Source organism: Labrus bergylta, chromosome 15 (assembly GCF_963930695.1).
Source record: "Labrus bergylta chromosome 15, fLabBer1.1, whole genome shotgun sequence".
Classification (NCBI taxonomy): Eukaryota; Metazoa; Chordata; class Actinopteri; order Labriformes; family Labridae; genus Labrus; species Labrus bergylta.
In genome coordinates this window covers 23725606-23738255 of record NC_089209.1, presented here as the reverse complement: position 1 = coordinate 23738255, position 12650 = coordinate 23725606, and the positions used below count along the sequence as shown (strand labels likewise).

Here is a 12650-nt window from a genome sequence, read left to right as displayed (position 1 = left end):
CACAAACCCTGCGGCCAACATCAGTGGTTTTGGAGGAGACCTTGTCAGACTTCAGGTTGGTGGGACAACTTTGAAAAATGAAATGGTCAAACCTCTGGACCCCTATGGATTAGGCTGGGCTTGCACTTTAACTCTAGAGCACCTGGACGCATCAATGCTCATGTGCACTGAGACAGGCTGAGATTGCAGAAAACTGTTAATGTTCTCTTTATTGTTCAAATAAATAATAGTTGTGACCTTAGGGTATGTGCTTGAAGGTATGTGCTTGAATTGGAAATGTGATTTCTGATCAAATGCAATATGAATAACAAGGTCGTAGAAAATAGTTCACTGATTCAGACTTCTATACTAGAAAGGCTAAAACGATATATCTCCTGTAAAAGGTTGTGAAGTAAAGCGGGCTGGTCTGAGCCATGAAACTCAAAGGCTGAAAAGAAGTCAAACTCCAGCCCTGAATGAAAATGACATAAAACAGATATAATGTAACCAGTTGCTGCAGTGATATATCAGTAATGTTACCTGCAGTTAAAAAAAATCATCTTTCATTACAAGAACTTGTATTTATAAGGTAAATTCACTGTTTTGTAAAAAGAATCTGGTACGTTTAAGGCAAGCGATGCATAGAACTTTCTGGTTAAAAGAAGTCTAGAAGTCTAGTGCTATATAAGTTCAAGTCCACTTACCAATCTGAGCCTGTCAGGGACAAAAACAACAACTTTTAGAGGGTGTTATCATAGTTAATTGGGCACATTTACCACAAAGCATTAGTATTCAGCCATTACAGTTTCACAGCTGCTGCAAGATGCAATCTACTGGATCAATTCCAAAACTTTAGATCATTTAAGTAATTTGAACCTAAAATATGTAAAAACAGGGTTTAAATTTAAAAAAAGCAAAATTATCCTTTAATGAAGATAGAGTTTTAGGATCATTAGCTGCCTTGTCTCAGCTTAATCTCCATGTGTTGAAGCAGTCTGAGTTTATTTGTTAAAGCCAGCAGCCTTGGACTCAATCTGTCACAGATTTACTGGTCAAATTCAGCACCAGTAACATAATCCAGTGGAACAGTAGTGTTAATAACGACATGATATTTCTTGTCCTTCTCTAATCTCATTCAATTCAGTTTGTGAGTCTGAGATTTCAGATCTTATTGAATATTAAGTTCAATTGATTCCAGTAATCCTCTCTGAATACATCCAAACTAAGTCGACTTTAACGACTTATCAACACTCTGCAGTTATTTCATGTTTAATAGCAGCTCAACCCGATTTACCAGAATATGAAACTTAGATAGGATTCTAGTAAGCTTCAAATCATATGGATACTTGTTTTAATACCACGACAACAATTGCGCCCCCCCCCCCACCCCCCTCGTTAGGGGGACAAAATCGCCTAAAATTATCTTGTGTGACGCCAGCCTTTGACCATGCTCGTTCACTTTCATTTGCAGCACTTTTCAGTTAAAAATAGGACTGAAGGTCTGAAGTTTTTTATAGCTATGGTACCTTTAAGGGAGATTGTTTTGTTTTGGCATCAAAAAGTTCTAAAGCATTGAGCATTTTGACAACTTAATAACAATCATACTTCAGATACTGCAGTGTGTCATTGAGGCCACTCACCATGTCCACCTCTGATATGCTGTCCAAACTCTCCACCTGCACGTCCACTCCCACAGGAACAGCTGGACCTGCAGACCAATAGCAAACAGATGTTAGTTTGCATTCATGTGTGTCACAAAGAAACAGCTCTATACTCTATACATAAACTGTTTCAGGTTTATTAAAGTCAGCTTGTTCATATATTACGTAGAAGACTTGAAACCAAGACTAAAAGTACATTGAAGAACGATTTAAAGTGCAGTGCTGAAAACACTACTACTGCATATAAATATGAATGCCATAATAACCTGGAAAACCATTTGAACAAATTCACATAATGGTAAATGGTAGATAGACTTGAGCTTGTATAGTTATTTTCTAGTCTTCTGATTACTCAAAGCACTTTAACACCGCAGGTCACACCTACACATTCACACACTGATGGTAGAGGCTGCTGTGTAAAGTCACAATCAGAAGTAACTAATCCATTCATACACATTTATATGCCGCTGATGAAACAGCAGGAGCAACTTGGGGTTAAGTGTCTTGCTCAATGACACAGCGGACATGTGGCTGCAGGAGCTGGGGATCGAACCCCCGACCTTCCGATTGAGAGACGACAGACTCTTCTACTGACCCACAGCCGCCCTATAAGCAGGTGTTAAATATAGGGTTATATGTAAGAACTTGATTTTGGAGCATTCTGAAAACCACAGATGACTATCAATGACAGTGTTCTTTAAATAATCACAATCTTTATGTAGTGTACGAACATGACAGCTAGATGATAAAGTGTTAATGCAGCACTTTCGTGCCACATGTCACATTCACTCTTTTACTCACACTTTCTTACACACTGATGTCAGAGGATGCTGTAATGAATCAGACTGACCAGCAGGATGTAATCTCATCACATTCACACAAACTGAGGCTTTGCATTCAGGAGCAGTTTTGGCTTCAGTATCTTGCCCGAAGACACTTCAGATCAGAACTGAAGGAGCTGTTAGAAATCTGGCTGTGGAGTAAATGGTAGCCTGCAAATCTTTGCTTCTGAAGTAGTTTCTTCAACAAAACACCACCCTGCAGTGAATAGCACTACACCGCAGTTTGAAGATGTTTTCACACATGCTCTGAAGGCTGCCCCTGAAATCTTCCTGAGTTGACAGTTCACATATCTGAATGATTATTCCGACTTCACGTGGAAATTTAGCAGGGAAAATTCCAGGTAAAGGTCATGATGAAAACTTGGCCGTATGCTTTCACATAATGCAGCTTGCCAAAAAAAATTCTGGAATATTTCAGGAGTTTTGTGCATGTGTGAAAAAACACAGAGAGTTTACAAAAATGGCGAAATCATAGTGGTCAATGTGCAAAACTCACTAGAACAGGGGTTCCCAAAGTGGGGATCGCAAGACCATGAGAGGTGGGTCGTGAGACTCCTTCCAAAAACACGTGTAATTTAAGTAAAAATAGATTTAAAAAAGCATATTTTAACCATTATTGTGAACATATATACAAAAAAACTATATCAAGAAATTCATTATTTTCTGCTTCTAGCATTTCTTTCAATACATCACTAAAATAACATTTGCCTATTAGTCTGCCTGGCTGTTTTAACCACCTCCATGGACAGTGAGGGTCCCCATGTCTCTAGCACCTTATTTTGGGGCCACATGCCGAAAAGTTTGGGAACCCTTGCACTACTAGAAAATACAGTTAAGGTGATGGGAAGTGATGCTTAAACTGCTTCACATCCTGTTATATCCTTTTTTTTCTCAAGGGAAGAACATTTCCCAACAAAATTAAGATATGCAAATATTTAATTAGATTTAGAATAAAAACAGTTATTGTCCGTATCCCTGTCTTTAATGGTACCATCATACAAATGACAACTTCCTGTACATAATATAATACTGTTTATAATTCAGTCATGTGTGGTGTAGCATTGAGGAGAAGTGATTTAAGGTTCCACTGAATTACGTCCTGGTATCCGTTTCATTAATCCACACACACCCTCTTTGTGTTTGTGTATTAAAGTGACATTGGCGGCTGTAGTATTGTTAATCTGAGCAGCAGGGAGGGTGCCAGCCTTACATAACGGGTGGCATGACAAAGCTGCTACCTGGAACAGAGAGGGAGAGAGGGTATTTTATCGTCCCCGGTCCAGCTGTCGTCAGAGTGTACTCCCTGCTTTTACTCACACCATATGTCCCACATCACGTGCCAGACTCTGTAATCCCTGAGCTCCGAGGATGACATGTTGCCTCACCGGGTTCAACACCGGACACCTGCTGGGAAAAGCACCCGGACCAGCGGGGCTAATGGGGCCGGACGGGTCTGAAGCCAGAGCTAGAACCAGAGCTGGACTGCACTGTGAGGACATATGGATATATAACTGTGTTTCTTTTTAAATGACGATGTACAGACGCCTGTTTTGCGTCAGAGTGAGAATGAAGGGAAGAAGTTTGTGTGTGCTCAAGCAGGACAATTGTGCACACATTAAAAAAAACATGTAGTTTTCCCCTAGAAGATTTCCTGTTTTTCTATTTTAGGCCGACAGCATCAGCGAATTATTCCACTACACTGATTATCAGATGAGGCCCACAAATGCGTCACTGGAATGCTCCACTTCACAATGCTGTTGGTCTTTTGTAGCCCTCAGTATCACATCTGTGTGCTTTAACATCATAATAATAGTTGTTATTTTTTTTTTTTTTGTATAGCACATTTCAAAAAGTGGTTACAAAGAGCTTCACAAGAGCAGTGTAACGAGATAAAAGCATTTCAAAAGAGCATTAGGACAATAATAATTTAAAAGAGAGTATAAAATAAGATTTAGATTGTAATACGTTGGGGTTAAACAGCAAGGCTTCAAGCAAAAGTGCACTTGAGAGGCGCAAAATAAAAATGCAGAAAATAAAAATGCTGAATCTGTATAGGCGCTGGACTGGATTTTGGTATCAGAAGAGTTCTGATTTTATTTGGTCAACCACTAGTATTTCAGAGGGATTTAGCTGCATGCACGAAAACAAAAATTCACTCTAAGCACCTCTCTGGTTTTGAGGCCATCTTTAAGCATCTAACAGCTCTTCTTTTAAGATTGAATCAGCCCTCCTCGTACATTTCTTATCTTTTAACTCTAACACGGGTTTAAAATCCTTCAGAGCATGCATTTATTTTACTTGATAACAGCCTTTGACTTTGTAATATTTTAAAATGTCACATTAGAGATTCAGGTATATAGTAGTATATAAAAGCAAGACTATTAGGGCTTTCACACTTGCAGGAAACTCCTGAAAAACTCCTGATATTTCCAAGAGGAAGCAAACAGCCACATTTTTCACTCAGACTTCACCCTGGTGTTTATCCTGCTAGAGCCCTAGCGTTTTCTCCGCAGAAAGTCTGAGTGAGGTGATGTGAGAATGCTGCAGGATATTCTCTAGAGAATTAACCTCGAGCAAATGGCAAGGGGAGTGACGTTTCTATACTGTGACTGCTGTGACTGTGACCCCCCTCCTATCTGACAAGTACAATCTCTCCCTGTGAAGAGCATAATGTGAACAGCCAGGTCAGGAGAATCTCCCGAGCAGTCCTCCTGAAGTTATCTAGATATTTTCAGGAGTGCAGATGTGAAAACAGCTTAATATCATCTTTAAGAAGTGTTAAAGGAGATATGGGGGTTTAGAGTCTTGCCCAAGGACACCTCAACAGGAAATTGGGGATCAAACATCCAATATTCTGGTCGATTCATGACCAACTATACCACTGAGCCAGAGCCGCCTGCAAAACAAAAGAGGGAAAATGCATCGACCACAATGCAGTCTTGGAAACCCATCAGGGGTAATTTTAAAACGATTTAGCTTCATAACTGTATACAAACATATATCTATGTAAACGAGCAGCTATCAATCCATGCTGGGATTTCTTCTTTCAACTACAACAGCATTCTAGACTCTCAGCATGCAAGTCTGAATGTAAACAAAGGCAATGCACCAAAACGGAAGTCATTGCCTGTAGTCTCTAATCGCTTTCCAATGGTCATATTTAAAAACCCACAAAAGTTTGCTGTTGCTTCCATCAGATATAAAGCATCAGATGGCAGCTGATAGGCTCCCAGATTGATGAAGTGAAATTAAAAGAAAACGGAGATGTAGCAGTCATGAAAGTAAAGGCTGGGTGTCCAATGGACCACCAATAAATTTACATCTGTCACCTAAACTTTTGAAATCATGAATATATGAAGCTATTATTAATGCAATTAAATTGTACCAATTGTTTCGCTATGTCAAACTCCGCTCACCAACTCTGTCTCATTTTTTTACCATCCTGTTCCTGCAACAGGTCTCCTACTCACTGAGAGTTTACGTCCCAGTCACTTACTGTACAGATCCTTTCCACTGAGAAACAATCGGAGCCAGAGAATACAGGGCTATTCTGTCAACTTAACTTTCTTGCTTGCAATAGCCCCAAAGGATTGCATTGCAGCCATTAAAGCCATGTTGGTCTGGAGTCTGAAACAACCTACTGGAGTAACTCGAAAACCTTTTGAGCATACACTTCTGCAGAAGTTCAGAAATAACCCTCAAACTTCATTAGTACATTTCCAGAGAGCTATTTATTCATAGTTACTGCTGACATAAGAGAAAAATAAAGCAGCGTGTCGTCTGTGTAAAAAGAGACACAAGAGGTTTTTTTTCAGTGTTTTTTTCCCCACAAACATGAATACACACAACACTGAGTGTTAACATCACAGAGGAGTACACACTGTGAATTTAAACATAAAAAACATCCTGCTTATGAGCACACAAAGCTGCAGAACAGGCACACCAATAATTTCCTAAAGCTCCACAAAACCCCTGCAGCTTTTATTTAAGTCCACGTCTTACTCTTAAAAACAGAATTATTGTCCAAGCAGAAACAAAAGAAACAAAAGCACATAATCCATACACAGCCTGACATAAAAGCAAACATTTTATTAAGCACGTTCAGGGATTTATTCAGCTACTGAATATTTTATCAGGCTAATTATTTGAGTTCCTGTGTTTATGGACTTTAATTTCCCACGCTGCATGAAAGTTTGTAAAGTCTTTAATTAAGAAAGTTACACTTACAGCCTACAAAAGGATGATAAATCCAAAATATACAGGAAGAACGTTTTGTGGAGGGACTCTTAGTTTGATGTGTGCTAAAGAATATAAGTGTTACGACTGAAATTGGACATTAGGGGAATCTTTCACTTATGGAAGCAGTTTTACAGGGGGGTTTCTGCAGGTACTTTTAAAGATCTGCAAGTTTTACCTTGTCTCTTTACTGCTTTATGCTAATAGAATGAACTTCTGCGCAGGCATCCGGCCAAAAAAGAAAGGGAGGAAATAAAAATCAAGAAGTAAAGGGCCAGTTCCCAACCATTAGGGATAAATGTGCACCCACCCCCACCCCTCCTGTCTACCTGCAGGTTGTGTCGTTCTGCAGAGAGACCTGCAGGATATTGATTTTCTTTTCAGCTTTATTTTACAAAAGTGTAAACCAGCCAACTGTAGAACATAAAGAGGCTGGTTTACTGCTGCTAGTGCCGCAGAGCTGTGGACTAGAAATGCTTCCTAAGATTCATCATTATAGGGGTGTGTTAAAGGGGGGGGGGGGGGGGGTATTACCTTATTACCTTTGTTTGCTGCATTAAAGCAAAATCGCCTTATTGTCAAGCTGATTAAACAAAGTGCGTGCACAGTTTTAGTTTTAGTTTAATTTTAAATCACCTGTGCATGGTTAAAAGTTTTTTCTGCAGCTGGCATGCTTTCAGGTGAACCGTTTTCTCGGTGTTGCTGCTGTCAGAGTTGATGATGATTAAAAATGTTTAATCTGGCACCCTGCTGTCACCATGGCAACAGACTTGTTAGAACACATCTTTAGCAGCATTGATCATAAGGGGGAAACTGTAGTGGAGAAACTGTACCTACATCTGTTTTTTTTTAGTTATATTACGAACACTTCTCTTTATTTTAGGCAGCCAAACCTGCTTCATTCAGCCGCATGATGATAACACAGCAGGTGGGTGGATAAAGGAGCCTGCAGCTAAAGAAAAGAGACATTGTTAGAAGAGTTGGAGAGCGGAGAGGATCCAGAAGCAGAGCTGCAACCTGCTGCTGCTGATTCAACAAGCACAACATCAATGACGCCTGATGGCAGCAGCTGCTCACAGTCTGAAAGAACCTTTATACACCTGGATGAGAGCAACAGAAGAGACCAACAAACATGTCTCTTGATAAGTTAGGGGTTTAACTTAGAGATACACTTTTAAAAGTTTTGTGTGTCTGTGTGTTTGACAGGACATAATACGTAGAGAGGAGGGTAAAGCAGTAATTCAGATTAAATATTCAACTTGTTTTAAGATAGTTTTTCTGATTATAAATACCATAATGTCATTGTCACATGGACATGTGACTTATGTTAAACTTGTGTAGAACAGATTCAATAACAATAACAAGTCTATTAGAGACTTGGGTTGTTATGAAGGTTGGATCAGATGCCTTTCATTAGCGGAGCGTAGTGGGCGAGAGGGAGTGTAGACCTGGATGAGAGAGTTTAGGTAAGGAGGAGCCGTTTTTGTCACCGCTTTGTAAGCGAGCAGCAATTTTAAATTTGATGCAAGCAGAAACTTTGTTGCTTTGTCAGTGTAAGCCAACAATCAAAGATGTGCCATGCTGGTACAAATGATAAGTTTCTGACAGTATATAATTATGTTTCAGACATAATCTAATAAGATCATGGGTAATTGCTTGACTGAAATATTATTGATTTACTGTTTAGTATTACAAATATGGCTCATCATGTTCCAACTGTCACTTGTTACATCAAACAGCATCCACAACTTATTTTCTCCATTCAAACGTTATATATGGGGCGCGGGCATGTTGTTTTGAATTCTAAAAAAAAATTCTAATCCTCCTCACAGCCCTGATGATACAGTAGACTATTTTTTCACTCAAATTGAAGCTTTCACAGAAAGCCAAATATCTGCAAATTACGGCTCCACTCTATTCTTTTACCCAGTCACATTTTCACAGATTGTTTTGTCCTGTGCTGTATAATTTCTCCTCATGTGCCCAGAGCAGAGGGAGATAAAGACTGTATCAACTCTACCTAGCGGTGCTGGACGGCTCGCCTCCTGTGTTTGTGGATTAGCAGCTGCTGCAGACAGATCCAGCAGAGAGGAAGTGTTTATGGAGGGTTCCTATGAATGAAGCGGGTGAAACGAGGAGAAAACAAGCAGCCTCTTTAATGCAAATGTGACTAATGCATGACGGGTCTAAACCCGAGGCAGACGGGGAGGAGGAGCTTTATAAATAGAGGCACGCAGGAAATATGATGACAAATATTTGGTCCCAACAAGCGTCTTCTTCCCTTCAGCTTCCTGTTTGATTTGTGAGGCCACCGCAGGGGACCAATCTGAGCAGTGCAGGTGCTTGAATTAAGATGACATGACACTTTATCAACTCTCACAGCTCCTCCTGCACACCGGTGATAACACGAACATGATCCACTGGAGAAGCAGGAGAATCTTCACTAGAAAAATTACCACTTCTCTGTTCAGTATTTTCATTATTAGGGATCATAACAATGTGATTTTTGCTGTCCAGACGTACACAACGAACTGCTCCAGTCAGGATTTATCAGATGGAAACTCAGAAAAGTTCACCAACACCCCTGTTGGCGAGTAACAACATCGTTCTCGATATGGTTCCCCGAGTGTGTAAGAGGTTTTCATTAGTAACACTGCAGCCACTGCCAGGAGGAACCAGAGCATCTGCTGCACTCAGACGTCCTCCTCCGATACATGAACACACCACAATCTCACCCACAGCAGCAGGGCGCTTACACGAGTCAGCTTCTTCTGATGTTTGACTAAGACCATCTCATTCTTCTTCTTCTTCTGCGTCTGCAGCGACAAACAAAAGCTGGAAAACGACAGAGACAAAAGTGATCCTCAGTGGGATCCTCGCCTCCATCTGTGTCTGCTGCTGCAATCTCACAGGAGCATGAAATGCACCATGGGACGTTTCATTTAGCTCACCACCTCCTCCTGTGTTCAAACTGCGCCCCATTTATGCTAAACACAAGAGGATGGAACTCTTTAGTCCAACAAATAAGCTTCTTGTTTTTAATTGCCTCATGAAAGTCACAGCAGCAGTGCCACAGGCCTGACAGTCGACGTGTGAAGGAAAGACACACACAATGGCCTTAAATTGAAATACTGCTTCTGGCTGAAGACGTTTTCTTGGAGAAATGCCTGAACTTTTTTGTTTTCTTCACATCGATGACAGGCAGCATAGCATCAACATCGCTCTATTCAAATACATCAGACTCCACTGACAAAAACAGGAGCAATACAGAAGTTATTGTTTGACTGCTAGCCCCATTGATTAGTTATTTTATTATAATAGATCCAAGAAACCATTTAAAACACACCCTCACACACACACACACACACACACACACACACACTCACTTTGTTTACTTGTTGTCTGACAGATCTGACAATAAATTCACACTTGCACTACATTTATCATGATGTAGTAGCCTCCTTTCAGTCTGTTTATTGTAATTAAATCTCATTAAAATATGTTTATTTTTATTTATTTCATTTGGGTTCAGTGCTGAAGTACGACAGATTTCAGCTGACAGCTGAGATAGAAGGAAAGAACAGAAGTTAGTGTCCATCAGAGGAATCCTGATGTTTGGCTGTGTTTGATGTGAAATTGACGTTTTAACAGGAGCACAATAAAAAGGAACTCCTGTTCTGTGAGGTAAAATTTCTGTTTTTGTCTGTAATATAAAATAAAGTGTCTGGTTTTAAAATGAGATCACCTTCCTCTGTAGCAAAAATGTCTCTCTCTGTAAGGATCCTTTCTGTAATGTTGTCAGACATTAAGGGTGCATTCACACGTAAACCGTTGGTCCGTTTGAAACGAACTCTGGTGCTTTCTGTCTGATAGTCCTTTTGGTTTGTGGTGGTGTGACTATTCAAACAAACTCTGGGGATCTCAGTTCATTTCCAAGTACATCAGAGTTCAGTTTGGCGTAGGTGAGAATGCATTCCGGACCAAACAAGGGAAGTGGACCAAAAAGAAGTGCATTGTGGGTTTAAATTTGCCGTTTGTAAACCATGTCAAACAGTTTTGCAGATTGGGTTAACATTAGCATCACTAACAACACCAGCCTTCAGTCCTCCTTGCAGGTTAACGTGCTGATGCCTGTGCTAAGTGTGGTTACACATCTCTGCGGTCGATCTGCCACTTTAACCTGACACAGACTACATACATGTATAACTGTATCTCCATTTTGTTGATCAAAATACTACCCAACTGCACCGCACTAGGGGATGCCATTCTTCCACTGTCCTGTTGTTTTGGGTCATAGTGATTAATTGCCCCACTGACCGAAGCTACGGCCCTAAGTGGTCAATGGCCACAGTACACAACATTTAACAGGCTTTGGTGAGCTTGACACAGTGTAGTGTGAAAGCAAACTGAACCAAATGAAAAATCCAACACTGTTACAACCGCAACCCAGAACTGAATCCACCGGACGTCATATGTCAAAGCAACCAATAACAACAACATTTAGAGGACAGACTTTGATCAGGTGCTTGGATCACATTGCAGCCATTACAGCCTGTTTCATGGCTGATGAACCTGTTGGTCATTTAGAGCCCATCCTATACAGTAAAAGACTTTACAACATAATGCCGCAAAGTTATCTCTGCAGTATTTCACACAGTGTAATAAAACTCAATAATTCTCTTTCTTCTTCTCTGGCTTTCACTCTCTTTTCTTCTCCATCTTCTTCAGCTTTGTGGAGTGGAAAAGCACACAGGTGGGATAAATAAACCTGTTTCTGCTCCGTCAGTCAGCGTGCTATCAACATTTACTTCATGCTCAGGTTCAACAAAGGGTGAACTGAAACTAATCCTGTGGGTGTGTCACACCCCTCAGAAGAGCAACACACAAACACACACAATCACAGACGAAACACAGCTCTCAGGTTTTTACCTGCGAAGGCCGGCCTCATGGTGAAGTCGTGCTCGTCGATGCGCAGGAGGTGACTGGTCTTCAGCTTTTTGGTTTTAGTTCCATCTGATACCTTCTTGGACAGAGGGCTGCAGGCAGACAACAGAGAGGACAGGTTTTAACCCTTTCATGCATGAAGTATGAAATAAAAGAGCAATACTTTATTTTTTAATGTTACTTTCTACTTCTTGGGACTTGCAAAGTCACGTCACTTTGATCTATTTTTAATATTTGTAATTTCTAAGATGTTACAGAAGTGTTGAGTGGACATCAACGCTTTTATTCAAAAGATCTTTAATGCACAAAGTAGATATGAACACATTTTCAATTTGTTACACATTCAGGGTCCATTGAGGGGGTCCTTTTGAGATCTTGAATTGGAGTTTTAAATATTTCCTGACTTATTTAAGAAAAACATGCCTTGATAAAGATTTATTTGATGACTTTTTATATCTTTATATAAAGATATTCAGTAGAGAGACAGCATAGAGCTGGAAATGGGAGACAGAAAGCAAGTGAGTAATGAGTAATGAGCCACAAGTCAGATTTGAACCTGCGCCACTCGCTTTTAAGACAACAGCCTCTGGGGGCTCACAAACTAACCAGCAGCAACAGACAAAAAGAAAGCTCTGTCGGTTCAAACTAACTCCTTACTAACGCCAAATGTTTTGCCTGAAGGCTGCAGGAACAGCACAACAGCAGACAGTTATGATGAGAGCAAATATTATGGGAAAGCGAGGATTTGAATCCAGACTTTTTTTCATAGAAATACATTGACTGAAACCAGCGTGAGGCTTTAAGTCACAAAATGGATTGTTGTTGTTTCTAACAAAACCAATTAATGATAGCAACCATTCCAGGTACTTTGTCCAAACTATGGCCCCTCCCCTTTCCAGGTGAAAACACTTAAAATCTAAAATGAATGGGGGTTAATGTAAAAGATTATCTTTAGTGACTAACAACACAAATAAGACTAACAACACAG

General features: G+C 40.2%; 1 protein-coding gene across 1 annotated transcript in view; it reads right to left on the bottom strand.

The window, feature by feature from the left end:
- The window catches only part of LOC109997941 (gamma-aminobutyric acid receptor subunit rho-2), a 38709-nt gene that overhangs the window by 17808 nt on the left and 8251 nt on the right, over positions 1-12650 (bottom strand). The window contains exons 2-3 of the mRNA XM_020652620.2: positions 11648-11754; positions 1620-1687 (exon numbers count right to left, since the gene is read on the bottom strand). Of these exons, the coding sequence (XP_020508276.1) occupies positions 1620-1687; positions 11648-11754 (175 nt within the window). The remainder of the gene's footprint in view (positions 1-1619; positions 1688-11647; positions 11755-12650) is intronic.